General features: G+C 52.8%; 8 protein-coding genes and 1 non-coding gene across 9 annotated transcripts; 7 read left to right on the top strand and 2 right to left on the bottom strand.

Moving 5' to 3' along the window:
• Positions 1–2,445: 2,445 nt before the first annotated feature.
• On the top strand, positions 2,446–3,252 carry J4E93_007438 (uncharacterized protein; the record flags this gene model as incomplete). The annotated part of the gene is made up of 1 exon (XM_049345345.1): positions 2,446–3,252. One exon carries the CDS (start codon positions 2,446–2,448, stop codon positions 3,250–3,252), a length of 807 nt encoding a protein of 268 aa, XP_049197575.1.
• A 942-nt stretch (positions 3,253–4,194) lies between these two features.
• On the top strand, positions 4,195–4,266 carry J4E93_007437. Its single transcript has one exon. It is a non-coding gene; the product is annotated as a tRNA-Ala (tRNA).
• A 975-nt stretch (positions 4,267–5,241) lies between these two features.
• On the top strand, positions 5,242–6,419 carry J4E93_007436 (uncharacterized protein; the record flags this gene model as incomplete). The annotated part of the gene is made up of 5 exons (XM_049345344.1): positions 5,242–5,275; positions 5,325–5,395; positions 5,444–5,658; positions 5,710–6,083; positions 6,157–6,419. 5 exons carry the CDS (start codon positions 5,242–5,244, stop codon positions 6,417–6,419), a joined length of 957 nt encoding a protein of 318 aa, XP_049197574.1.
• Positions 6,420–7,294: 875 nt separating this feature from the next.
• Positions 7,295–8,824, top strand: J4E93_007435 (uncharacterized protein; the record flags this gene model as incomplete). Its single annotated transcript, XM_049345343.1, has 2 exons — positions 7,295–7,298; positions 7,347–8,824. 2 exons carry the CDS (start codon positions 7,295–7,297, stop codon positions 8,822–8,824), a joined length of 1,482 nt encoding a protein of 493 aa, XP_049197573.1.
• Positions 8,825–9,395: 571 nt separating this feature from the next.
• Positions 9,396–10,084, bottom strand: J4E93_007434 (uncharacterized protein; the record flags this gene model as incomplete). Its single annotated transcript, XM_049345342.1, has 3 exons — positions 9,396–9,558; positions 9,639–9,867; positions 9,919–10,084. 3 exons carry the CDS (start codon positions 10,082–10,084, stop codon positions 9,396–9,398), a joined length of 558 nt encoding a protein of 185 aa, XP_049197572.1.
• Positions 10,085–10,640: 556 nt separating this feature from the next.
• J4E93_007433 (uncharacterized protein) lies at positions 10,641–12,536 on the top strand (the record flags this gene model as incomplete). Its single annotated transcript, XM_049345341.1, has 4 exons — positions 10,641–10,785; positions 10,855–11,492; positions 11,547–11,652; positions 11,707–12,536. The coding sequence occupies 4 exons, from the start codon at positions 10,641–10,643 to the stop codon at positions 12,534–12,536; spliced, it is 1,719 nt and encodes a 572-aa protein (XP_049197571.1).
• Positions 12,537–15,948: 3,412 nt separating this feature from the next.
• Positions 15,949–19,508, top strand: J4E93_007432 (uncharacterized protein; the record flags this gene model as incomplete). The annotated part of the gene is made up of 2 exons (XM_049345340.1): positions 15,949–18,353; positions 18,404–19,508. 2 exons carry the CDS (start codon positions 15,949–15,951, stop codon positions 19,506–19,508), a joined length of 3,510 nt encoding a protein of 1,169 aa, XP_049197570.1.
• Positions 19,509–21,298: 1,790 nt separating this feature from the next.
• On the top strand, positions 21,299–23,330 carry J4E93_007431 (uncharacterized protein; the record flags this gene model as incomplete). The annotated part of the gene is made up of 4 exons (XM_049345339.1): positions 21,299–21,397; positions 21,456–22,329; positions 22,375–23,013; positions 23,074–23,330. The coding sequence occupies 4 exons, from the start codon at positions 21,299–21,301 to the stop codon at positions 23,328–23,330; spliced, it is 1,869 nt and encodes a 622-aa protein (XP_049197569.1).
• Positions 23,331–23,552: 222 nt separating this feature from the next.
• On the bottom strand, positions 23,553–25,798 carry J4E93_007430 (uncharacterized protein; the record flags this gene model as incomplete). The annotated part of the gene is made up of 2 exons (XM_049345338.1): positions 23,553–24,359; positions 25,322–25,798. The coding sequence occupies 2 exons, from the start codon at positions 25,796–25,798 to the stop codon at positions 23,553–23,555; spliced, it is 1,284 nt and encodes a 427-aa protein (XP_049197568.1).
• Between the last annotated feature and the right edge of the window lie 28 nt (positions 25,799–25,826).

Below are 25,826 nucleotides of genomic sequence, written 5' to 3'. Positions count from 1 at the left end.
ATTTGGAAAGTCAGCGACCTACTTTAGGCCATATGAAGAAGGAGGTGTAATAAATGTTTTCGGCTAATCCCAGGTGCGAAGGCCAGAGACTGAGATATAACTCCCATTCGCGGAGAGCAGGAGGCGTTGAAATTACAAGGGCTTAGCCGAACTGAGGCGGTCTCAGAAGAAGAGGCGGAAATAAACAAGTCCAAGAACCGGAGGCTTTCGAGCAGTTGGCCCTTCACCCTGACCTGCGAAGCGGCCCGGCGCGCGGATCCTTACTCGAACTGTCAACACACCCCGCTAGTTCAGACTTCTCCGACTACTCTCCATTTAGGTAGGAAGTCTGGGGACAGATGCATACTGGATGCGTGACCATGTTGTTAACGCGATGTGATGACGTGCCAAACTTATCATCTCTTCTCAGCCTCGCATCTGGGTTATGCCTGCCTTGCTGACCACCGACCCTATATGCTTACCACAAGCCATCGTATTCGGTCGCCGGCACTGTCCTTCCGCGGCGGGCCGTTGTGGCGTTAGGATCCTGAAAAGGTTTCGTATTGATGGTGGAGAACACGTAGTTCAGCAAGCCATGTTTGTGGAAAGGTTGCCTTATTCGCAGCTTAACGGTTGCTGCAAGCCGTCCGTCAGCCGGATATGCAAGCTTCCTGCAGCATCGTCCGGAAACGTTCATTCTTGACTTCAGCCACATCTCGTTAGTTCCTACGGCATGACAGGGGAAGAATGCTTCCAACTGCCTCGAATCAGCTCAAGTCTCAAACGCGCTTTGGTTGACGATTTTAGTTTCGAGTAACTTGCCTAGGAGTCATCTTCACCAGTCAGACCTCTGTTGCGGTCAACAAGATAGTCTAGAGTCACGCGCCTACAGGGCCTCCTCCGTGGAAAGGTATCCGGATCGTCATGGTCGTTGGCCCCTAGCGTTAATCAGCGGTCTCGTGTTCGCGTTGTGGGGCGTAAAGATGTCGAGCGTTGGCCTCGGCAGATTTGCAGGTGTATCAATACCACCCTCTCGCAGCGTCGCGTTAGCCGCATCAAGGGTAGTTATTTACAGTGACACGGATGGCCCCTGCAGATGGACGCTTGGGTGGATTTCATGGGGAAAGCAAGGCTAATCAAGCAGGTTGGACGTTCCTGCGCTGTGTGACGTCACTTTGCTTTTGGTTAGAGCTTTGCCGATCGAGACCGAGCCGAGTTTTGAGGTCTCCCTCCACGTGTTCTGGGGTAATCCAGATACCCGGTACGGGGATGGCGAAGTCGATCAGGGAGTGAACTAATATTATTTGTAAACGTCGGGCATCATCCGACGACACTTCACGCCGTCGGACTGCGACGGTTGCGAAAGTCCCTCACAAATACTTGAGATCGAGCCGACGTTATCGTTCCTTTTGTCCAGAAGTTTCATAATGAGTTATCAATTTCGGGTGTCGGTTGGCTTTATTTAGCTTTCTTGCCACACTCCCAGGCTGTTACTACTGGTGGGGCTGAAGATCAGCAGTAGTTCTTATTTCGTTCATTGACAATCTCCTACCGAAAGTGGTGATTTTGAGCTAGATCGAAGAACAACGCAAGCGATAAAGAGTCTGGTGGTGCTCCTGAACTAGGCTGGTCTCCTTTCTGTAACGTCTTCGATAAACACTAGCGCTCAATTTGCCATCACCATCAAGAGTGCGAGACAAATGTTTGTCGTCCGCTTGGAAGAACGTTGACATGAATAACAAATGACTCGAACAAACAAGATGACGAAACGAGGTAGTATACGAACTGTCACTAGAGTCCACAGTATTTTTGGATGTTTATTCCGGATCTGGGCATATGAGTCGAAACGCTAAATCCACTTTTCATTGCTGTCCAGTGTTGCGCTGCTCCTTCATTGTACAGGAGACTGAGTTCGGGAGCTTACTGGCCAGTCTGATACTGTAAAGGGTTATCGGTGTCTGCTTTCGAACAAAGGTGTAGCGCGCGGTATCTCGAAAGATTGTGATGACAAGATCATGTAGAGTCTCGCGCTCTCGTGACCCGGCCGATGCGCCGGAGAGCAAACCCACGACAGATACATGAACACCAAGGGCTGCAGTAATGAATAAGACAACTATACCTTGACTGCCTACCAAATGGCGGAGTCAATGCGTCGGTATACTCTTCTGGCGATACCCCGCTCTTGTATATAAACAAGCCTACCAACCGGGACTAAGCTGAATGTCTAACACACAGATTGTTCGACTGCAATTACACTTATCAGGCTTACCCACAGTTCTATCAATTCTACCTAGCGCGTAAGTATTCAGTGGTTTTGGTTCTCCTTTGCACGAGCTCATCAAGGACCGCGGAGGCTTCGATGATCTAAGTGCGCGACCCACGCCCTCCGACTAGACACCGAATCCTGCCTCACTCCGTTTTCAGTACACATACGCCATTGGAAAGATTGCTGACGGTATCCAGGACATGGCGAAGACTCCTTTTCCGTTCGAAAGACTACCAGCTGAGCTGCGTGCTGAAGTCTACAAAAACCTCCACTGTACCACGAAGTACGCAATAGCGCGACGAGACGACATCAGAACGCCGGTGGTTGTCGTCAGATTCTCTTATATCGAACGCGCTATAGTCGCTGTGTCAAAGGCAATCCGAAACGAAGCTGAAAAGGTCATCGACGAGGAAACCCAGAAGTGTGGCCCGGCTCAGCTCATCGCAGACTGCGATTACTTCCACTTCGTCCCTGAAGTCCTTGCCGATATTCGAAATGCCCGACAAGGCTATGTCCCACCGAACATGGGACTGGCCGATGACGAGCGTGAGAATTTCGATACCATATTCACCCGCAGAAACCTAGTGGAGCAAGCTCGGATGGACGCGGTTATGTATCAGATGTGGACCCGCCTCGCGAATCTGTACCTCAAGACGAACGAGCGAATCGAGGTCGGTGTCTGGATTGGGAACGACGCCGCTTGCGAGAAATTTGTGGAACTGCTCCCCTCTGCCATCGAAGACATCATCAATCCCCGCTGGGACGCTTCCGACTTGGGCATGTATCGTCCCAAGTTCGCGGTGACAATTGAATGCTCAGACGAGGTTGACGCAGATGTGGAAGACATCGTTCAGGATTGCAAGGATGCGCGTTTCGAGGTCAGCGAAGAACTGGAACCGGAAGAGATGGAGTCAAGATGGAGCCTCAAGACCTTTGACGGAGTGTTTGAAGAAAAGGAGCTGTCGAGCGACGAGTCTAGCGAAGATTCAGATGGGGAGTTGGATTAAATCGATGATGAAAGAATGGGTGTGGAATAAATATGAAATTGGACAATGCGATAGATAGAGAAAACAAGATGGGCTACCAGAGTTGATTTGACGTCTGAACATACAGACAGCACCCATAAATGGCTACATCTGACTTTTGACATAAAACACGCTGTCTATACATCGGCGGTGAAGTGTGAGTGGTGAAAATGAGTCTCAAAGGTTGGAGCTTGGCAGGTGCTAGCCAGCTACCGACGCCAATCCACCTAGCTCCCCGCCGTCCACCAACCACCTGCATCCCCCACGCGACTACTCTCCATCGGGATCGCGATCGCTCGTCGCACGCGACTACTACAAGGCGCGTTGTATCGCGCAACCAGCCTCTCCAGGATACGCCAGCTGTCTACGATATCGAAGGAAAGTCGACCTTTGTCGCAAACAGCTATGCGCACCTGCTGGATACAGCGCGATCCCTCATCAAGAACGACCACTGTTACTTACAATCACGGAGACTTTATGGAACCATACCATTGCGACATGCAAGCGTTGCGATGCATCATTGCCAGCTGGGAATAGCCAAGCGTAGTGGGTTCCACTCGCCCGAAAGTTCGGCGAACCGGCATCAGCTTGACCGCACGAAAGACTTCGTACTCGGACATCATTGGTCATGGCGATGTACCCAACGAGCAACACTTTGGCTCATGACAACTCAATGATTGTAGTATCGTATCTTTCGTCCTCTTTAACAGCGGCAAACGAATCATGGACATTCCCGCTACCGGGACATGCCGTAGCATGGAAGAGAAGCCCCTATTTGTCCCACATGGAGCAGCAATTCCGTTCGCGCCGCCGTCGTCACACGCTACTTCGAAGAACGCGCAATATAAACATATCTGCCTGGCAAACCTCCATCAATCAGCGAATCAACAATTCGCCTCAAATTTGAGCAGCACCTCAACAACCGGGCTTGTGGTTTAGTGGTATAATACTCCCTTAGCATGGGAGTGGTCCAGGGTTCGATTCCCTGCAAGTCCATCTTTTTGCGCTCGTCGCCGTCGCGGGGTGGCTGTATGATGTCGCCGGCGTTGATTGCTGAAGATGAATTTTCAATTTTTTTGACTATGTAAGTGGATTGTGCGCACGAAAACATCGGTTTGAGGAGCAAGTGGGCAAAATACTGCTCACAGTCTTACAACCCACGCTATACGTCGCTCCATTTCTGGATCTGGGACATAACTTCCTGCACCAATCGATTACATCTGTCGTTGGACATAAATCCGTACCACGTTCAATCGAGTTCACGTCCAATAGCTTTTCGACGCAATATACGCCCAAGGGAATCAAATGCCCATTGGTGTTTGAACGAAATCGCGCGACTGGAAGCCAGCCATCAGTCGTGCAGGTACTTGGAAGTGCTTGTTGAAGAGAGCAAGGAGCCTCAACATGCTCAATATACCATGGACTTCTTCCAAAGCGTTTCATACGGCTAAACCATTGAAGATTGGCGTGTTTGTGATGGTATTGCTGCTGTGCAAAGCACCAAAAGCGCGTTCTGGCAGCGCAACAGTTGCACAGCTTCTCGAGCGGACTTCGGAGTGAATTGTGCGACGACTAAATTTCAATCGGGGCAACTGTGTTGCGTCCCCCAGTCCAAGAGAAGCATCCCACTCTCCAGTTGCGGGAGTTTGCTAGGACACGGAGGCGTTGATGAACATCGGACGAGAAAACGTAGCGACTATTACCCGTTAGGAGTATATTGATTACTCAAGAGTAGCATACAGTCGCTAGCTTTTCTTGTAATCGTTACACCGAGTTTTCGGGGGACCAAGTACGCACCAGCGAGACACTACACCATTCGGCCGAAAAGTCGGCCTTCTCTCTGGTATAAGAGAAACAACATGCGCGGTCAATAGAACATTACAAGCACTTAGCAAGAAAATCACTTTCGACCAAATCAACAATACACCACCTATTCACGCCATTTCACCAAACGCAACCTCATTGCCCAACATGGTCAAAATAGCAATCGCAGGCGGTGCTGGAGGTGGGTGTCACGCTTGTTGTGCTGACTTCATTGACTAACATCCTCACAGACGTAGGGCAAGAGTGCATTGCTGCTCTCCTCGCCAGCAAGAAGCACGAGATTGTAATCTTCACGCGCAAGGTCAGTACTACATGTTGCTTATCTTGCCTGATACTAACATCTCTCCAGGACGTCCCAGTCGAGACTACCGACTCGCCCGTCAAATCGGTCAAAGCCAACTACAAAGACGTAGACGAACTAACTAGTCGTCTACAAGGCGTAGACGTGGTTCTTTCTTTCATCGCGCCGCACGACCTGCAAGAAGGGGTTTCCTTCCAGAAGAACCTCATCGATGCCTCGATCAGGGCCGGTGTAAAGCGTTTCGCGCCCAGCGAATGGGTCACGTAAGTTGCTACTATCACCGCTCAATCCGATTTATCCTAACGACATCCCAGACGCACCACAGAGCACATGGATTGGTACTCGTTCAAAATTAGCATCCGTGAATATCTGGCCGAGATCAACAAAGACAAGAAAGTCATTGAGTACTGTCTTTTCCAGCCGGGTCTCTTTTCCAACTACTTGACCGTGCCGTACAAGTCAGCCGAGCACCTCACGCCACTCCATGTCATGTGGGATTTCCAGAATCGTAGGGCCATCTTGCGAGAAGGTGGAGATGATGATACCATCACTTTGACCACGGTGCAAGATCTTGCAGGCGTGGTCGCGCGCGCAGTGGATTACGAGGGCGAATGGCCGGTCGTAGGTGGCATCCGAGGCTCACGCATCTCTGTCAAGGAGCTCATTGCTCTCGGGGAAGAGCTAAGAGGTTAGTCGTTTGTCTTTTCCAAGCTCACATAAGCTATTCCACTGCCATCATCTTTACTGATAGAATATTGCAGGTGGGCCTTTTGCCATTGAAAGAATCTCCAATGAAGACTTGAAGAACGGGAACTGGACTGCCTCCTGGTACCCGAAGTTCCAACACAATGCCATTCCACCGGAGAAGGCCGAGGAGTTCGCAAAGATGGTAGTGACTGGCTTCATTCGGGCGTTCGGGACAGGTGCCTTCGATGTGGGAGATGAATGGAACCGATTGTTGCCCGATTATGAGTTCACGGATGTGAGGACTTTCTTGCGGGAGGCGTGGAAGGGAAAGCCGTGATGAGGCAGTTGTATGGATCATGTTGCGCAGCCGGTCTTCGGGGTAATGCGATGGCGCAGACTGATTGCAGTAGTAGTAGGTTTCTAATAGCGAACAATGCACTGTCTTTACTGTGTAATCCGTCCGGAGCTTTCGTCCGAGATTTCGGCCGAATACCACTGCCCTACTGCACCAGCCACTTTTGTCACTTCCCTTCCCAACCTCCATCAACACACAATCGAATATGCACCCTTCCCCCTCCCCGTCACCTCAGACCAACTCCCATGAAGACGAAAGAGCGGCGAAGCGGCGTAAAGTACGCAAAGGCACTCAAAGTTGTTGGGAGTGCAAGAAACGGAAAGTCCGATGCATCTGGGCATCACCTAACAAGTCCAAATGTAGTAACTGCGTGCGACGCAAGACAGACTGTCTTAGTCAGGAGTTTGCGGATGAAACGAATGAGAACAAGAGAAGGGATGCTGGATTAGAGACGCGTTTGGGTCGGGTGGAGACGTTGCTTGAGCGACTTATTCAATCGTCGACAGACAGGCGCCACGACATCGCTGGCGAGTATCCGGGAGCTGTAGTCCTGGAGAGACCTAGGAGCGCATTAGTATGTGTAGCGTGCTGGGGTCTATCCCACATCCATCTCTGACACTCACAAGGATCACACAAGAAACATCAACATGACATTATCCAACCCCCCAGAGACCACATCAACACTCACAGATCTCTCACAACAACTAGAACCAGCACTTGACGATATATACACTGGAATATCCCGAGACCTCGTCGCAGCATGGCCAACAACCCAAGATCTCGACTACATCTGCAAACTACCTGTCAGCATCTCCACGCACATGCACATGAAATTAACGACATCCTCTGCCAACCTGATGAGTCAGGTTCCCGATAGCCCACGAAAGATATTGCAGCTACCACCACCAGGATCGCACCCAGTGCTGATAGCGCGGAAACTCCTTCTACTCAGCAATCTAGTGCAGGGCGCACTATCCGACGACGGCATACACAGAAGCCAGCGAGAGCATCTCAGTAAAGTCATGGCTCATGCCATGGATACAGCAACACGGCTGGTGACCTCCAATGACGAGCTAACCGCCTCTGTCGAGGGCGTCGAATGCATCATGATCGAAGCCATTACCCAGAATTACGCTGGGAACCTGCACCGCGCGTGGCTGACTGTGCGCCGCGCCGTTGCCGTAGCGCAGATGTTGGGTCTGCATCGTGGTAATGCTAAACGAGCTTCTATCAAGGTGGTGGATCCCAAGACGCGCGAGAGCCTCGATCCAGACCAGCTGTGCTGTCGTATTGTGGAGATGGATCGCTACCTCTCGTTGACACTGGGGCTGCCGCAGTCTTCGCTGCAGACGGTCGGGCTGAGCGCTGAAGTTATAGCAAAATGCCATCCGCTGGACCGCATCGCGAGGCTGCAATGCGTCATTGGCGATCGTATATTGGCGCGTAAAGTAGGAGAGCCGCGCGATGATACGGAGAAAAGGGTCCGGGAAATTGACGACTTGTTCAAGGAGGTGACAGAGCTGATGCCGTCGGACTGGTGGCTTATTCGAGACTTTGACAACAAGGACGGGGGCGATCCAGATCCGATGCATGAGGTTGTAAGGAATATGTATCAGCTGTCGCACTTCTACCTCGTTATACGCCTGCATCTGCCGTATGTTCTTCGCTCGTCGGGCGACGATAGGTGTGAAGAAAGTAAAGCGACAGCTGTGCATGCTGCCCGCGAAATCATGAGTCGATATATCGCGTTTCGCAAGTGGAAACGCGGTCCGTATTATTGCAGAGGAGTCGACTGTCTGGCTTTCGTCGCCCTCATGGTGCTGTGTTTGGCCCATATCGATTCGCAGAACCAATCGATGATTCGGCACAAAGCACTTTTCGATCATAGCCGTCCGAGCGATCGCGCTTTGATGGAGCGAACGGTCAAGGTATTGGGGGAGAGGAGCGACGATGCTCTCGCCACGAAGCTATCGAGTATCATACAGTATCTTCTCGACGCCGAAGCGGCATCGGCAAATGGGACTGGCTACAACACTTCGGCTAGTGAGACAGACGATGGGATGGCGACGGAGTTTGATGGCCAGTTCATGGACGCTGAGAAGGCGGTCTTGCAGCTTCACCTGCCGTATTTTGGCACCATCAGCCTACAGCGCAGGCTAGCCTCCGATATCCCGTTGGCTGAGGAGATGCTGTCTACTCAGGTAGCTGACCAGACACAGTCATCACTCACGGAGTGGGACAATCGGTGGTCGTTCCTTGATTCGTCGAACGATGCGGGGGCGCTTGATGACTGGACACTGCAGAGCATCAACGAAGGTCTTTTCGGGGGACTGCTTGGCGGGTTGGGAGACGTGGATTTCGACCCTGGGCTGCCTGTAGATATATAGAAGCAAGGGAAATCCAGACGTGCTATGTTGCAAAGCACAGTAGAAATGTTCCAAGTCACGTTTGTACCCCTCTTTCCTGCCATCTCGCTCATTGAAGATGAATTACGCCACTTTATCTACCATAAGAGTGTAGCTAGGGTATGCTTTTCGGATTGTTCACTACATCGTTCACAGTAGCTAGGTCGAGGTCGTCCATTCGCCCTCGTCCGATTCTCTATTGACCGCAGCGACGGAAGAATAGAGAGGCAGGCGCGACAGGTGGGATATTTCGCCAAGCAGATACACTATATCAAGCCTAGCGCATCACGTAAGGAAGGTGCAAAGTACAAATACGTTCAGCACGGCAAGCGCAAGTAAGGAAGAATATTAACAGCTGAATCACTGCAGTTTACATTAGACTGACTGCAATCTCAGTCAACAGATTGCTGCATATACAAATGTACATTCTCGAAACTGTTCAAGCAAGTCCTCAGGGACATGGTATCCTCCAAAACCGTAGCTCTGTGCTGTAGAGCAATATGTTAAACGCCGGAAAATGCAATGGAACAACGCCAGTATACGTGGATGGAAATCATGCTCGTCGTTTGCCGATACGGCCGGGGCCGCTGGGACGTCCACCATTGGGCTTCAGTGCACCCTTGCCTCGCGAGGTAGGGAAGGAGACCTTGTTCTGGGGCTTGCGTCGCAGTTGTTTCCGGGTCTGGCTCTTGTCCTTGGTCTTGCGCGAGCTCGAGCTCGAGCTCTTCGCAGAGGTGGAGGTGGCGTCGACGTCCATATCTAGCAAGTCAAAGTTAGCCCTTGATTCTCACTCTACCAGTGCGGAGGAAGCGGGTCAAAGGCGAATTTGAGATGGCCGTCATCGGTGAAGCCCAGGATGTCTGAACACAGGCCTAGATGGAAACACAGATTCCCGAGTTCGCAGTCCTCTTCTGCGGGATCGAGTGGGCTTGCAGAGGGATCGGATAGGGAGCGTGGCATGGGGACAGTAAGCAGAGACGAACCTTTGGGCATGTCCTCCTTGGCGGCATCGTCGGCGGTGTTGGCTGGGACATGATTAGAAGGTGCATAGGGTGGGAGACGGTTGGGCGACTCACTTTCTTCGGTTTCCATCTCAGTCCTCTCGGGCTTGGGCTGGGCAATCGTCTCGAGAAGTTTGGCGTGTAGGCGCTCGGCGCGTGCCTGCTCGACGGGGCCGAAAACTCGGGCGCGCAGCTTGGTGCGGTTCGCCTTTTTGCTGCTTGCGCGTGCGCCTTTGGCCATTGTGTAGAGAGAGTGACGGGGAATGTGTGGGTGAATGGGTGTTTGGGCGTGTGTCTTGGTCACGTCGGCGGCGGCTGGTGGGGAAAAGTTCGAGGAATTTTGGTGGCAAGGCGTTTGGCGTATCAAGCCAGGCCGGCCCGTGCCCTAGTCGCGTTCTTCGCCTAGTTGCAGGTGACGCTGACTTCGGTATATCCCAGCTGGAGATGCGCTCGCCGCGAGAGCCGCCGCCTACCTCGACGGCCGAATACTAGAAAAGTCGCATTGCGGCCTCTGCTCGCCTGTTTGCTGCTCCGCGACTGTCCCGCCCGCCTGTCCTGCTCGCTCTGCATTGCCGCCGGGGGCTTGGGGAAGTTGCGACCAACGCCCGTCCGACTCGACTGCACCTCAGATAGCCGGATATCGCCCTTCGCTGCCTTCACCTCGCCCTACGTCACCCGCCCGAGAGAGAGTGCCTGAGATAGCCCGCCCCAGATGCCTTCGCGAGCAAAACTGAACCGGTAGCCCTTGACCTCCCTCTCCAACATCGCGAGCCTCTCCACCGCGACGGCACAAAACCATGGCGTCGAGCATGCAGCAGATGGCTGCCACCATCACCGAGCGCTCCAAGACACTCATCAACAACGACCTCAAAAAGATTCTCAAAGAGGAGGGCACCTCGCAGACGGGCAACAAGGCCGCACTGCAAGCGCGCGTCATTGGCCGTAGGTATCTCCGCTCCCCAGCAACACGGCTTGCTGTCGCCGCTCACCTGCTAACTTCACCCTCCCCAGTCATCGCCAATGCCGTTGCTAGGAGCGACACCGACCTGCTGCGGCGACTGCAATACCGCGTGCAACACCACGGCGAAGCGCCTCCACCAGCCACGAGCAGTCCCGTCGCCTCCTCGTACTCGCAGCCCCCTCCGCCCATCGCAAACGGGTACAGCATGGCCAACGGCTACCAAAGCAACGGCGCATACCAGCCATACCAACAGCCCCAGCAGCCACCCATGCCGCCACGCCCGACCTATTTCTTCAAGGAGAGCCCTTTCTTCGAGATTCGCGAGCTGATACTGAGTAACATGTCTCTGGACGCTTCGCCGACCCACCGTGCCACCATATCGCGTAACCTCACCCTCAACGAAAGCCAGTCCGGACGCCTAAAGACAGACCCATCTTTGCGCCTGCTGCTCTTCTCTGCGCTCGAACAGCCATTGGCGCCCTTCTCGCGTCTCGATATCGCATTCCCATCTCAAATTGAGGTCAAGGTCAACGACGACGAGGTAAAGGCCAACTACAAGGGTTTGAAGAACAAGCCAGGCTCTACGCGCCCCGCCGACATTACCGACTTCGTCCGCACCAAGGTCGCCAACCAGCGCAACAGCATCCTCATCACCTACGCCCTGACCCAGAAGGCAAGTCGGTCGGAGGTTTCTTATCCCATCAGCTCCCCAAAGGTGACTCTGAGCTAACTCCCAATGCAGAAGTACAACCTCTTCGTCTACTTGGTCAGGAAGTACTCGGTCGACGAGCTCACACAGCGCATCAAGAAGCGCCACGTCATCACGAGGCAGTCTGTGCTCAATGAGAGTATGTAGTGGCCTTCGGCAGCTAACGTCTCTCACATGACTAATGTTGTAACAGTGATGAAAAAGGCCAATGACCCCGACATCGAAGTTGGCTCCAGCGTCATGTCGCTCAAGGACCCAATCTCTACCCTGCGCATTGTCACCCCATGCAGGTCGACTGTGTGCACACACAATCAATGCTTTGACGCCGACTCATTTCTGCAGCTCCAGGAGCAAGCTCCCACATGGACATGCCCAATATGCAGCAAGACCATATCATACGAAGGCTTGGCCGTCGACCAGTATGTTGAGGAAATCCTCAACAAGGCCCAGAACACGGACCAGGTCACCATCCAGCCAAGCGGACAATGGTCGACCGAAAAGGATGAGAAGCCCAAACAAAACGGGCACAATGGGCATCATGACGATAGTGATGATGACCTCATCGAGATACCAGATTACCGTATACAGGCCATCAAGACCGAAGCTGCGCCGACACCCACTTCGCTCAGCACCCCTCCACTGCCATCTCGCGAGACATCCACAGCCCCTCGGTCTGGCCAGAAGAGAAAATCCGAAGTAGTGGATCTGACCTTGAGCGATGATGATGAGCCAGTAAGACCAACGAAAAAGGTAGCGTACACTACCCCCAATAGCCTTCCTGATCCGCCCCGTCGGTATCATTTACCTCCCCTCGGCAGTCACTCTGCCCATAGTCGTCCACTGCCACCAACCTACCATAGTGGGTCTGCCAGCATGCGTTCTGATTACTCCCGGCCTCCATCTACACCTCCACCACGCCATGGGTATCAATCCTATCGACCAGCACAGCCTGCTTCGCGGCCTAGCTATCCTGGACAGGGTACTTCCTCCTACCCTACCTACCTGGGCTCTTCTTCCCCTTAATTACATGTTGCGCGTTCTTGTTGTATCTTCCACTCATGTATGAGTATTGTTCATCCGCTAATACCACCTCGGGATCGCAGGGCAGAATAACGGGGACCAGACGAGGTAGCACATCATCCACTTAGGCCGTTCACAATATTGCGGACCGTTGCGCCACGTGGCGGGCATCCTGCGTAGGCTGATGAAGTGAAGCTCTCTACATCATACACTTATCTCTTTCCTAATTTGTCAAGGAAACTTAGCGCGAGGCGTTTGGGGGAGGCTGCATTTCATGACCATCTATCTACGGCGTAAAACACTGGTTGGGGGCATTGAGGATACCACCGCTTGGGATACTTGCATGCATTTCGGGAGCTTATACCAGCGACCTTCTGCAATGACGAAAGGAGCAGAAGTCGCGTGCGGAAGGACTGAGAAAGGAGGTGGCGGTTCATGTACGATCGTGTAGCAGTGACGCCTTTTGGCTTCGGCCATACTAGACAGTTACCAGTATTACCGTGGGTGCTGTCAGCAGTTTCCACTTTCCTCTATTTGCGCTTACGTATCATACACCCCCACGTACTCAGTCCAGCGGTTCCGGCAAAACACAAACAACATCCTCCTCTTCCCCGTCATCCCCAACCCTCTGCCTCACCTCCCTACTCTCCAACTCCACATCATCCACATCCGGCTCCTCCCCCAAGCCATCCACCACCACCTCACCCTTGTCCTCAACCTTCCTCCTAACCTGCGTATCAAACAACGCACCCTTATCAAACAGCCTATCCGACTTGACCCCTCCCTTCCTCTTCACTTTAACCTCCCTTATCCTATACGCAAAAACAAAGTCCTCCGCCCTCGTACTCTGCTCGCTCGTCCCGCTCTTCCTCTTCCAATTCCCCTCCGGTCCCACCGAAATCGGTACGCCAGACCACGCTGTCGCATCTACTCCAGCATGGACGTAGACACCTTTTTCCTGGAGCCGTTCCCTAGAAAGCGTAGTTGACGACGCTATCATAACACCCGTTATGATGTAGATTTTCTCTCTGAATCGGTGCTGCGTGATGTAATCCCTAACATCTTCATGCCTCACCACGTCTTCCAGAAACGCGAGACTGGGCCGAAAAGTTTGCGTCGTCATTTTTTCGACTTGCCAGGTTTGGGACACGGATTTGTCGTTGCTGATGCTTATGTCTGCGCCGACACCGAGGACGCATTCGAGGAAGGAGGTCCAGATGCCGAAGGTGGTGGATGTGGATTCGGTGTGCGTGCCGCTCCAGTTATGTTCCGTGAAGGTGCTTGTGTCGGTTTGGGGCGGCAGGGAAGGGAGGTGGAGGGGTTCGTCCGGTTGGGATGGGGAGGGGATGATGGCGCCGAGGCGGATGGGGCCATTGGGGGGACTAGGGCGTGGTGGGGTGAGAAAGTATGTGGGTTTGGGGGTAGCCATGGTTCGTATGGTACTGTGAGAAGATACTCTTGAAGAGTGATGATGCTGTTGGCGACTCCGTGATGGTAACCAGGCACAATATATATAGTGAAGCGCTAGGTGCAGATGTACTAGACATGAGTCGAAGTATGCATGGTAATGCAGGGTTACGTGTGGATGCATGACCCGTGGGGCTGAGCAGCGCATGCAGCTACTGTCCAATCCTGGTGGGCTCACTTCTGCACCGAGCAGTGTCCACTCCACAAACTCAAAATCGGTTTTGAGAGGTAGCAACAGATGCTTCGCTGATCAGAGCTTCATGAATAGCATCTTCGCCATGCCTTGTGTGCGAGGGGCAGACTATCGTGGTTTTAGTATGTGCAAGTTAGAGACTGAGAGGGGAGAAAATACCCTTTCCCTATGGCTGCCGCTAGAACCAGACATCGAATCAAGCTCTACTCTAGGGTGTCTCTCAGGGCGCGGTGGTCCTCGACTCTTCCTTAGCGTATAGTTCCCATCTTCTTCTCTTCTAAAAGTTGCTGATCGATGCGGATGTTTAGAAGGCCGGGAAGGTTCGACAGGAAGCTGGTGATATTCCTGGGCAGCCTGAAAGTATGCCTGGGGTGGCGCTTGGGGTGCCGCCTGGGATGCTGCCTGAGGTACTGCTTGCGCTGCTGCTTGAGAGGGTACTGCTTCGTACAATACTTGTGGTGCTGCTGTCTCATGTTCGGGGGCCTGGAGTCGAGCAGGTTCTGGGATATACCCCCGATTATATGGTGCAGGAGGAGCCTGAAGACCGAATCTTGTAGCTATTGAACGAACTGAAGGAGCTGCTGCAATAGGTGGTGGACGCCGTATCACACCAGAGGATGGGCCAGGTGTTGGACCAGATGTAGGGCCAGGTGTTGGACCGGGTGCCGAACCAGGTGCCGAACCAGGTGGTGGACGCCGTATCACACCAGATGATGAGCCGGGTACTGGGCCGGGTGCTGGGCCGGGTGCTGAACCAGGTGGTGGACGGAATGGTGGGGTCACTACTGGAACTGAGCCACGGGCACTAGGTGGTGGTCTAACTGGAGCAGGAGACGGCGGTGGCGGCGCTCTTGGTGATGACGGTGGGCTGCGTGTAGAGGAGCTTGTAGAGGAGCTCTTGGAGGAGTTCTTGTCACTACCATTGCGTCCACGACGATGGTTGCAGCAACAACACCATATCAGTAGTAGCAATATCAGTAGACCAAGAAATGCTCCAACGAATGCTCCTCCAATGACTATGCTAGATGGTCGCGCAAGAGTAGGGCTGACAGGGCCAGTTTCCTCGACGGCCGCTGCGGTGGGGTTCCAGCGGCGAGCAACGACTGGAGACGCTTCAAGTACACAGACGACGTGCGCTTGCGATTGATCTGAGCATTCCAATGGCGGTGCTGTCAACCATGACTGTCTTTGAGGCGCAAGCTTGAGGGCGGGCATGTGGGCAGCCTAGTTCGCATCGTGATGAAGGCTGAAGCTACACAGCCTGCCCAAGGTACAAAGAAGCGCCGAAATGCGAAGGCTGGCTGCTATCGAGATACGACTGTGCCGCAAATCGAGGCGGGGCGTGGTTCAAACCGGTCAGTACACCCGGCGTTACGCTGAGCATCTGCATATCCGCTTGGCCCAGGTTGGGTATGCAGGCGAGCCATCATCCTTCAGCCCCCACCTCGCCGCAGCCCGGATGACTTCGTGCGGCCCGCAGAACGGCTGAGATCTCTTACACATCGATAATGCGCCCGGATTGAGGAAGCACGCAAATATTCCCTCCTTATCTTGCGTGCCAAGTTACCAACACTTTGAGCATTACGCCAGGTAGGGGTTCGATCGAACGAGCCTGACTTCGCACGACGACAGAACACTCGTAGACGGCGTCGCTACCCTTGGTTAAACGTTACAACGCATCTTCGGATTAATAATTAAGAACCGATACGGCGCGAAGACGAGTGAGGAGGAGTGGCGGAAGGCCCCCCTCCTGAAATGACGCTGGATGACCAAATCAACAAACTCATTTCTGAGGCCGAAGGACTCGAGATCAGAGCTGAAAATGAAGGTCAGACTGTGTACCCAGATGTAATCACAATATGGGAGAAGGCAGTAGAGCTCGCCGAACAACACCACGGGAATCTCGGCCAACAGACTTTAAACTTACGTGAGCGCTTGGCCGACAGCCTTACCAAGGCAGGGAAATTTCACAGGGCGATATCGTGCGAACTGAAGAATGAGCACTGGACTCTCGAGCGTTACAAACAGCTTCAGGGCCCTTCTCGTACGATTAGCGCCCCAGCACAGGCCGCTAAAGCAAGCCACCTGGAGGCTCAACGACGAGTTGCGAGAACCTACTTACTAAACAAAGACTATCCGAATGCGGTTCATTGGTTCCAAGCGGTGGTTGACGATAAGACCACACCGAAGTCAGCGGTGCAAAGATGTATAGATCGAGCTGATCTGGCGTCGGCTATGTACGCGTCTGGTACAGATCGCGACATCATGGGAGCAATAAATCTCAATATGACGACCTTGCAAAGAGCGGAAGCGAGCCTAGGAAAAGACCACATCGAGTCCGTAAAAGTCAGATACAACCTGGGCCGAGAGTTGCGTGATCTGAAGAAGTACGACGATGCCATGGAGAAATTTAGCCAGGTGGTCGACATCCTCCGCTTGAAGTCATGTAAAGCCAGATCATCGCCTGAGTACCAAGATTATCTTGGAGACGCAGAGATCTCGCTCAAGAACTGCAAAACCAGGGTTGATCGACAGAAAGAAAAGGCAAGACGACAGGCTGCCTCGGCAGCGGAAGAAAGAAGACAGAGGGAGGAGGAGGTCAAAGCCCAGGAAGCCGAGAAGACGCGTCTACAAGAGGCTGCAGACCAAAAGGAGCAAGCTAAAGCACGGCAGCTGGCTGCCTCAGCAGCGGATCAGAGAAGAAGGAGAGAAGAAGAGCTCAGAATAAAGAGAGTTGAGGAAATTCGAATTCGAGAGGCTAAAGCCAGGGAAGAGGAGGCCGAGCGAAAACGGTCACGAGTGGAGAAAGCCCGACAACAGGAGGCTGAACGAGTACGGTTACAGAAGGCTCGACAAGAGGAAGCTGAGCGAGTACGGTTACTAGAGGAAGAAAGAAGACGAAAATTGAATGAAGATGCAAAGAGACAGGCAGCTGAGGAAGCGCATGAGCAAGCTATGAAGGTCCAACAAGAGGAAGCGAAAAAAATACAGGCTCGTAAGGTCAAAGATCAGGAAGAGAAAAAGCGGAAACAGGACGAAGACGCAAAGAGGGAGGCAGTACAGTTAGTACAGTTGCAAGAGGAAGAGGAGAAAAGACGAAAACAGAACGAGGCTGCAAAGAAGGAGGCAGCTGAGAAGAAACGAGCTCGAGAGGCTAAAGACAGGCAAGAGGAAGCTGAGTCAGCACGGTTAAGAAAGGAGGAAGAGAAACGACTACAAGAGGACGAAGACGCAAAGAGAGAGGCCGCTGAGAAAGCGCGCGAGAAAGAGATGAAAGCCCAACAGGAGGAAGCAAGAAAGATACAAGCGCGCAAGGCAGAAGACGAGAGAAAGCATGAAGAGTCTGCGAGGCAAGCCACGCGCGATAGAGAGATGGCGGCCAAAAGGAAACAGGAAGAAGAGGCCAAGTCGATCTTGCAACAACTGGATGCGCTCGCAGAAACTCTAAAAGGGCTCGAGACACGCAACAGCGAAGAGATGGGTAACGCTAGAGCTGCTGTTGAGGGACAAAGTACAACACTAGGAGAAAAATGTCACCTCCAAACAGTGCTATCGGCAGAGTGTATTGCTCCGGAACCCACCGCAAAGTCCGAAGTTCCGGTTGGGCATCAGATACTGGGACGCACAACACAATTCGAGCCAATCGTGGAGCAACCTGCCGGGACAGAGAGCATGCCTGCAAAAGACCACATAGTCCGCACTTCAATGTCCTGGTTAGGGAGGCAGACGATGCAGTTTGTTGACCTGCTTGTTCCAACAACTCCGCCGTGGGCCTCAACGCCCACCTTAAACACCCCAGAGTTTGTTGCATTGATGGAAGGATCAAAACGAGAAAAGAGCATGTCTGATGCTCAACCTTCGATCGAAACGCAACCTGAGCCTCATGTGCGATCCGAATCTGTTCCCGTCATCCGCGCAAAGATATTCGAGGCTGAGAGAAGAGATACTTTCGTGCCTGGTGGATGGCATCACGATTTTGATGAACCAGGGCCCGTTTCCAAAGTGAGGAAAGTGCGTTCCAACGACCTATTGAGCAAAGGTAGCTTGCGAGTATTAGAGACGGGAGACGCAAAACACAAGCGTGCCTCATCCGTTGGCGATTTGAAGAGAAGCGTGCCCACATCGCTTGTTACCCCGATCAAGAATTGGAGTGCCCAGGAGTAAGTATCGCGGTATCTTAGGTGTAGGACATCTCGTTAACGATGCATAGTGAGGTTATAGCCGACAGTTGGTTCGAGAACCTGCGCAACCATGCACACGTCTTGCTAGACAGATACCAGGATGACTCCTTCAAGCAGAAAAAGACCGAGCGACGTGTAAAGATCGCTGTGCTCGACAGTGGAGTTGCCAAGAGCGCTGCTCGAGGCCCAGTCCCGCCGCTAATGAAGAGTCCACGAGTGAAGCTAGGAAAGCAGCTGGATCCGGCCCTGCCCTGGAATTGCGATAGTAAAGGCCACGGTACCCATGCCGCTGGTGTAATCCTCACTGTCTGTCCGTACGCAGATGTGTATGTGTACAGGGTCTGCGAAGGTAACGAGGCGATCAACAGAAAGTACGTGGCGGAGGCCATTAACGACGCTGTCGAGAAGAAGAAGGTCGATATCATAAGTATGAGTTTAGGCTGGGATGAGAACAGTGATCTCGGACTTCGGGCGGCCATCGAGCGTGCAAGAGCTAGTAGTGTGCTACTCTTCGCGGCGAGTTCAAATGAAGGCATTCGAACAAAAGCTGGCATGGCGTATCCAGCTCGCGCATTGGAAGTCATTGCCGTCGATGCAGCGGATGTTCATGGCAATCCGTCCAAGTTCAACCCTCCACAACTCAGAGATAAAGCCAGGTTTACTGCCCTGGGCGAGGCGGTGAGATCGACATATCCTTTGCACCTTCCTTCGGAAGATTCAGTGGATGGTTTCAAGAGAATGGTAGGAACATCCTGCGCTACCCCCATCGCTGCCGGCATTGCGGGACTAGTACTAGAATTTGCCCGTCAACGACCGCTTTGCTTCGAACCTGCCATCGAGGCCCACCTGAAGTCGGTAGAGGGTATGAGGCTGATCTTGACGAAATGCCTATCGCTCAAGTATGCAGACAACTCACCATTTAACCATCTCGACCCGACGATATTGTTTCATTGTACGGAGAGAGCTAGTGACGGAGGTGGCTTTTCCGAATATCTGTCGCCGCGATCCAGCGCAGCGTACAACATCGTGACGAAGCTGCGTGAAGAGTTCTCGCCGGATATTGGGATGCAAATGGGGGTGGAGCTCCAAAGAGAATGGGCAAGAGGCGGTCAGAGCAGCACAGAAGAGAGTTGACGTTCGTGGTTCGAGGATCAGAAGAAATCCCGAGAAGGGTCCAACGCGTTCAGAACGCGCTAGTGCACGTCCCGGTGGCCATGGCATGCGTCATTGTGTAGGGAAGGGCCTTGTACTACTATCCCATCTAATTCAACTTGAACTGAAGGGTTCCGTGTGATGCACCGCTTCGAAAGACCAGCTTCCTACAACTTGATAGTTGCACTGATGCGCAAAGCAGACAACATTATCACCAACAAGCCGACGCTAAGATACAAAGTGCGGAACCGAGATATCGGCTGTCGCACCGACACCTATCCACGCGCCGTCACCCCAGAACTGCTCGAGCCAAGATTCCCACTTACGAAGACCACCAGCACCGCTGCGTAGCTGACATAGAGTTAGCCGTCGAAACCGAGATGGAGGCCCTTGAACTTACGCGGCCGTGGCTGCGAAAACCTCGGATCGCTTCGCAGCAGTGAAGATACTAACGCTTCCAGCGAACAACAACATAAATACGCCGATCATGATCAGCTTCGTTGTGGGATTGTCGACATAATACAGGACCAATATCGCGACGAAGAGCAGGACGACTGCGATGATGACGCTGAAGATCGTCACGAACCTTGCTATTCTCTTTTCTGGCACGTATGCCATACCATTCTCTCGTCTCTCTGCCTTCGCGCTCTACGTCAGCTCGCCGTAAGTGTAGTGATTATTAGGTCATACGTGCCAAAAAGAGGACTGGAAGATATCGCTGTACGAATGTCGTTACACGATCCTCGTAAGCGGGCTGTTTCAAAAGAACCAGATCATCGTCTCTTTCATACAGGATAGCACTATGGCCTCCGAAGATTGAGTCTCGCTGATTTGAGACTTTATTGTAGCGTGTTGACGCATGATGAATAGCGTCAAAAGTGCGTATTGGGGGCGGTGCAAGTTGCGCCACTTGGCTTTCGGACAGCAGTGCCTTCCCTTCGACATTCTCAGCGCGTCATTTGAGAGTCTAGATTGGCATCAGGTATTACTATACTCTTTCATTTTCTTCCGTATGGTTTCCATTAGATCCATCCGATTCCGTTGTTTGATGTTTGCAGGGTCATTTGCAGCACTCCTGAACGCCTCCCAGTTCATAGCACATCTTCCGGTAGCCAGATCATTAGTCTTATAGCTTCTATCTTCGCTATCCAGCTGTTCCTATTGGCATCCGATATTAGCAGGTCGTCTCGAAGAATTCGAACTGATCCACTGCGTACTTGCATCGCCTCGAGTTCAACCAGCTCACTTTGAAGATAGAGCAAATTACGCACAGCAAGCTTATCAAAACGTCTAAATACCAAAGACGTTCGATCTGGGTCGCTTGCGATATCTTCTGCAAGTGAGGGATATCCATCCAGAGGCCGCATAACACCAAGATCAGAGGTCGGCATCGTGGATTCGGTGAGGTTGTTGTGGCGATGAGAGACCCGCGCGACGCAAGCACGTCCGGATTCTGCCTTGCTGGCAACACAGACCGGTGAAGAACCCCGCATCGCATATGGCATGCCAAGTAACTTACCAGCCAGCCACCAGTTTCGCCCACAGGCGAAAATCTTCTTGTCGCATCTTTGTGCGTTTTACACGTACAGGCATACACAACTTTGTGTTCATCAATACGGGTGCGGTGCCATCACCTTTGAGTGAACCCCAAACAAACCAGCGTATTCCCAGGTTGCGACTCGTGAGAAAACTCTACGCCCATTTGCTGCAGGTGGCGATTTACGTCATCGAAAACTCACTATCTCTACATCATCTGCACACTTTCCGAACCAATGGCTTCCGATCCACGTCAACAAGCACTAGATTTGCTATCGGGTTATTCTACCCCGTCGAACCTACTTCCCGAAGGCTACAAAGAAAGCTTCGACAAGGTATGACAGCGTAACCCAGGGCTTTTGCAAAACAAATGCTTAAACGTACCTTTTGCAGATCTGGTATCAGGAATACGTCCAGTATCGAGAAACTGTCAAGCCAAAGCTCGGAACTAATGGGCCCTCATACGACTCGGCTTCTGGTACGTACATGTCAAGAGGAAGGTCCTCTCCTCAACTAGACGACCTTGCACATGGAACTTCAGCAAATATTACAAAGTGTGATGAAAGTCTCGAAGATACCGCGGATGCCTTGATCTTTGTCAGCGCTGGCGTCAAGTCGCAAGATTTTGTCTTCGATGGCTTCTCGAGCCACGATCCAGGAGTAGAGCAAGCTCGATTGACTCCAGCGATGGAAGAGCTTGATCTAATCATAGAAGAAGACAAAGCCCGAACACATCAACAGGTACTGGATCAACAGATACGGGATCAACAGCACGTGTCAGAAGAACGACTTCGCGAAACTGAAGCACGCGTTCAAGACATCGCAGCAGAGGAAAGAGCTAGGAGGACAAAAGAGGGCACCCACGTCAAAGGACGCCGTCGAGGTCTTCCACTACTTCTCGAAGCCCACGGAGGATTGCAAGAGGTTATGACCTGCTACGACACTGGAACGCATGATAACCACATGTCTCGTGCCAAAGCAACAGAGCTGGGGTATACCATCGATCTGAGCTCCGATATGGAGTCAGGCTTTCAGCTCCCGAATGGCAAGATCATCAAGGCCGTGGGTCATGTAGTTGTGGCGGTTCAGTTCGCTAGAAAGGTAGGCTCCGAAGCAGCTTCTATGACCTGCCGTTTCAACGTGTTCGAACGCTTGGCCCTGCCAGTGCTCATCGGCATGACCTTCCTTCAGGCCACAGAGACCATCACCAGATACACATCGCGCATGGTAGATCTTCCGACGACGTGGAAGCGCTCTCTGTATTTGGGTGCTTTGGGAAGTACGACAAATCAAGTTCCATGCGCCATTCTAGGGCGGGAAACAGTGGCAACTGCAGACACTGGGTCCAATGTCGCCTTGGTCAGTGGCGAGTATGCTACGAAACATCAACTTGAGTTCGAATACGGTTGCGAAGAGCTTATGTTGGCCGACGGATCACTGGAGTACACAAGGGCCTACGCAGACGTGACAATCGGTGTATACAAATCGAAAATTTCTATGGCCAACACAAGACTCCTCCCTCCTCGAAAGTACATGACACACTGGAAAACCAAGAGGGTCCGATTTTACATTTTGGAAAGTCTGCAGTTTGACGTAATTCTGGATGAGGCGACCGTTGATGACCTGAGCATCTTTGAGCATGGCCTTGCCACGATAATGTCTGCCGCCTCTAGTACAGTACCCAGCTTGTCTCCCGTCATTCACCTACGATCAGTCGAAGCCTCTATTGCACAGGCAAGCGTCACGCTGCGTGAGAAAACGAAAGCTGCTGCATCCAGTATCGTACCCAGATTATCTCCCATCATTCACCTACAATCAGTTGAAGCACCTCTTACACCGGCAAGTGACGACGCGCTACATGGGAAAACAAAAGCGAGACGCGGACCGGTGTCCTGGCTGAAACGTTTGTTTCTCTCCATGCGAAAATCTCCGCGTACCACGGCTACTCCTGGTGAGCATCAGTCATCCCTTCTGTTACTATTACATTTTCTGACTAATTGACAAGCAACAGTAAGCCCAACGAGCCTAACCGATGCTGCTTCCCAGATCCGCGCCAAGGAACTACCTCGCCTGATCATCGAACTAGATCAGGCGGAAAATCGCCGGCTTGATCAGATAGAAAGAAGAGGAGCATCGGCTGCAGACGACATAGACAAGCAACGGTACACAGATGAACGTGAGAAGCTTATTCTGGAAATACGAGGCTTGAGAGGGACATCATCTCCTTTGAGCAGCTCACAATCCGTATATTACGGCCGTGGAATCTGAGGGACGTCTGGCAGAAGGACCTCTAGTTCTCAATGAAGGGCACGGTCTGGTTAAAGGGCATGTCAGTCTTGAATGATAACGGGGCTGTCTGCGCGTATACTATGGGTCGAATGGCTTTGATTACTCCGGTAATGGCGCATACATAGGCCCAAACATACTGTGTCGTAGATATGCCGATCCCCAGACCTTGATATAGCTTCTTTAGATAATTGCACGTATCCCTTACCGCCGCCCATTCAACATCCTCCCCTCCTCATCCCCCTCCTCCAAATCACTCAGTTCAAACTCCTCCGCATTCCTCAAACTCTCCTCATCCCCCTTGACCTTCCCCCAGCCCTTCTCATCCGCGGGATTAGGAAACGGCTCCGCACACCCCCGATTGCGCAGTGCCGGATAATACCTCCTATACGTATAATGCGCCACAGCCATACCCAGCACCGACCCCACACTAACGTCATAAACATCATGCCTATAGTCTTCACAACGCGAAATCGCAATAAGCGCTGCGCCAAGCAGGGGTGCGAGGGCGAGGAGGACGCGAGCGAGGTCGGCGCGTGGGCGGTAGACGTGGCATTGGCCTGCGATGAAGAGGGCGAGGTAGCCGAGTCCGCTGAAGGAGAAACTACTATGTCCGCTTGGGAAACTGCGCCACCCGTCGTGTAAAACGTGATGATTCGTTTCGGTGCAGACGTCAAAGGTGACGAGTTGGTGTGCGGGCGTGCCAGGAGCGGGTTTGCATCTCGCAATGAGATCGGGGCGGGGGCGACCGACGGCATTCTTGATCACATCCGTTATGAACATGGTGAGGATCATGCTGATGAACCAGCCGAGGATTGTGACGTGCGCTTTGTGCGTTCCAGGGCGCAGGACAAGGGCCCAGGCGATGAGGATGCCGAGGGGCACGGCGCCGGCGTAGATGAAGAGCCAGGAGACGGGGACGCGTTCGTGTTCTGCGTGGGGGTAGTTGATGGCGAGGTTGTCGAGGAAGAACATGCGGTGGAAGGGCTCGGCGAGGAATTGTATCTGTGCCTAGTTTGTCAGTCTTGCTTTCTTGTTGAAACCTTGAGGGTTCATTCCGGTATTCTGATTACGCACCAGTATGTACCCGCATACTAAGATGGCAATGCCAACATAATCCGAGGCATACGAGCGCTGCAGATGTGTGTTAGCTATCTCTATCCATGCGTAAACCACGCCTCATTGTGAATTCGCTCACCTGCCAGAAGCGCGCGGCCGCGTCTAGGAAACCAGGCGAATTCAACAGCTCATTGGAATTGAGCCTGTGTGTTGGAGCAGGCATGGTCGCGTGGTCAGCACGCGCGCATGGTAGTCGAGGTTTGGCAAGCGTCTTCGGAGGTGTGTCTTCAACTCCGCAAATGCAGGGAGAAACGCGCTAGTGGGGGCGGCTTGCGTCACTCAGGGTACACGCCTAATGTAAACACCATGCAGTCTCCCTAGACTATATCCATCTCGAATTCCACAATGACTATGCAAGAAACAAACAATCCCATCTCGAGACCTTCCTGCTAACAACATCAATACGTAGAAGCCAACATACCCAACCTCCCCCCATCAACCACAACCACACTCCCATTCAAATACCCCCCAGCCCTTCCCGCCATCCACAACACCGCGCCCGCAATATCCTCCTCCTTACCCGTCCTGCCCTCCGGTACAACACTCCTATCCACCTCCCCATTGGGTCCCTTCTCCAACGACCCAATAATGCCCATCGCGAGCTCTGACGGGAAAATGCCCGGTGCAAGTACATTACAACGGATACCGTAAGGCACAAACGCCGTAGCCAGCATCTTGGTCATATGCGTAACAGCCGCTTTACTGCTGTTGTAAGCGAACGACGCGCCGGGTAAACGCGAGAACCCGCCGATACTCGATGTCGTTATAATTTGAGAACGGACATCAGCGTGGGTGGTTTTCCTGCTGTTTCCCGCGTCGAGGAGCGTTAGGAAGGACAGCGCCGTATAATATACCGCCGTGTTGTTCACTGTATACGTGTTGGTAAAGTCGGCCATGGGCGTCTCGAGCGCGTGTGCTGCGTACTCTGCGACGGACGGCGCGGCGCATCCTGGTGCTGCTTTGAGCGGCTTCGGGCCCATGATGCCTGCGTTGCAGATTAGGAGGTTGATGTAGCCTGTCTCGGTCTCGACGTGCTTTGCGATTGAGAGAAGAGATTCGCGTGAGGTGACGTCGCCGGGGAGTGGAATGACGGTTTCTGGGTTGATGCTTTTGGCGGCCGAGTGGAGGACCTCTGGACGGCGGCCTACGATGTAGATGCGGTGGGCGCCGTTGGCTGCTAGGGCTTTGGCCATCATCAACCCGATGCCTGGTGTTGTTAGAGGAGTGCTGTTGGGTTCGTATGTGGGTGGGCTACCAGTTCCGCCTCCTGTGATGACGGCTACTATGCCGTTGACGTTGAAGAGCTCGTTGGCTGAGAGGTTTGTAGACATCTTTGGACGTTTGAGGGTATCAAGCTAT

This window comes from Alternaria ventricosa (assembly GCF_023758065.1).
Source record: "Alternaria ventricosa strain BMP 2768 chromosome Unknown scaffold_13, whole genome shotgun sequence".
In the NCBI taxonomy this organism is placed as follows: Eukaryota; Fungi; Ascomycota; class Dothideomycetes; order Pleosporales; family Pleosporaceae; genus Alternaria; species Alternaria ventricosa.
The sequence above is the reverse complement of the archived record's forward strand: the minus strand, read 5'-3'. Positions and strand labels throughout refer to the sequence as shown.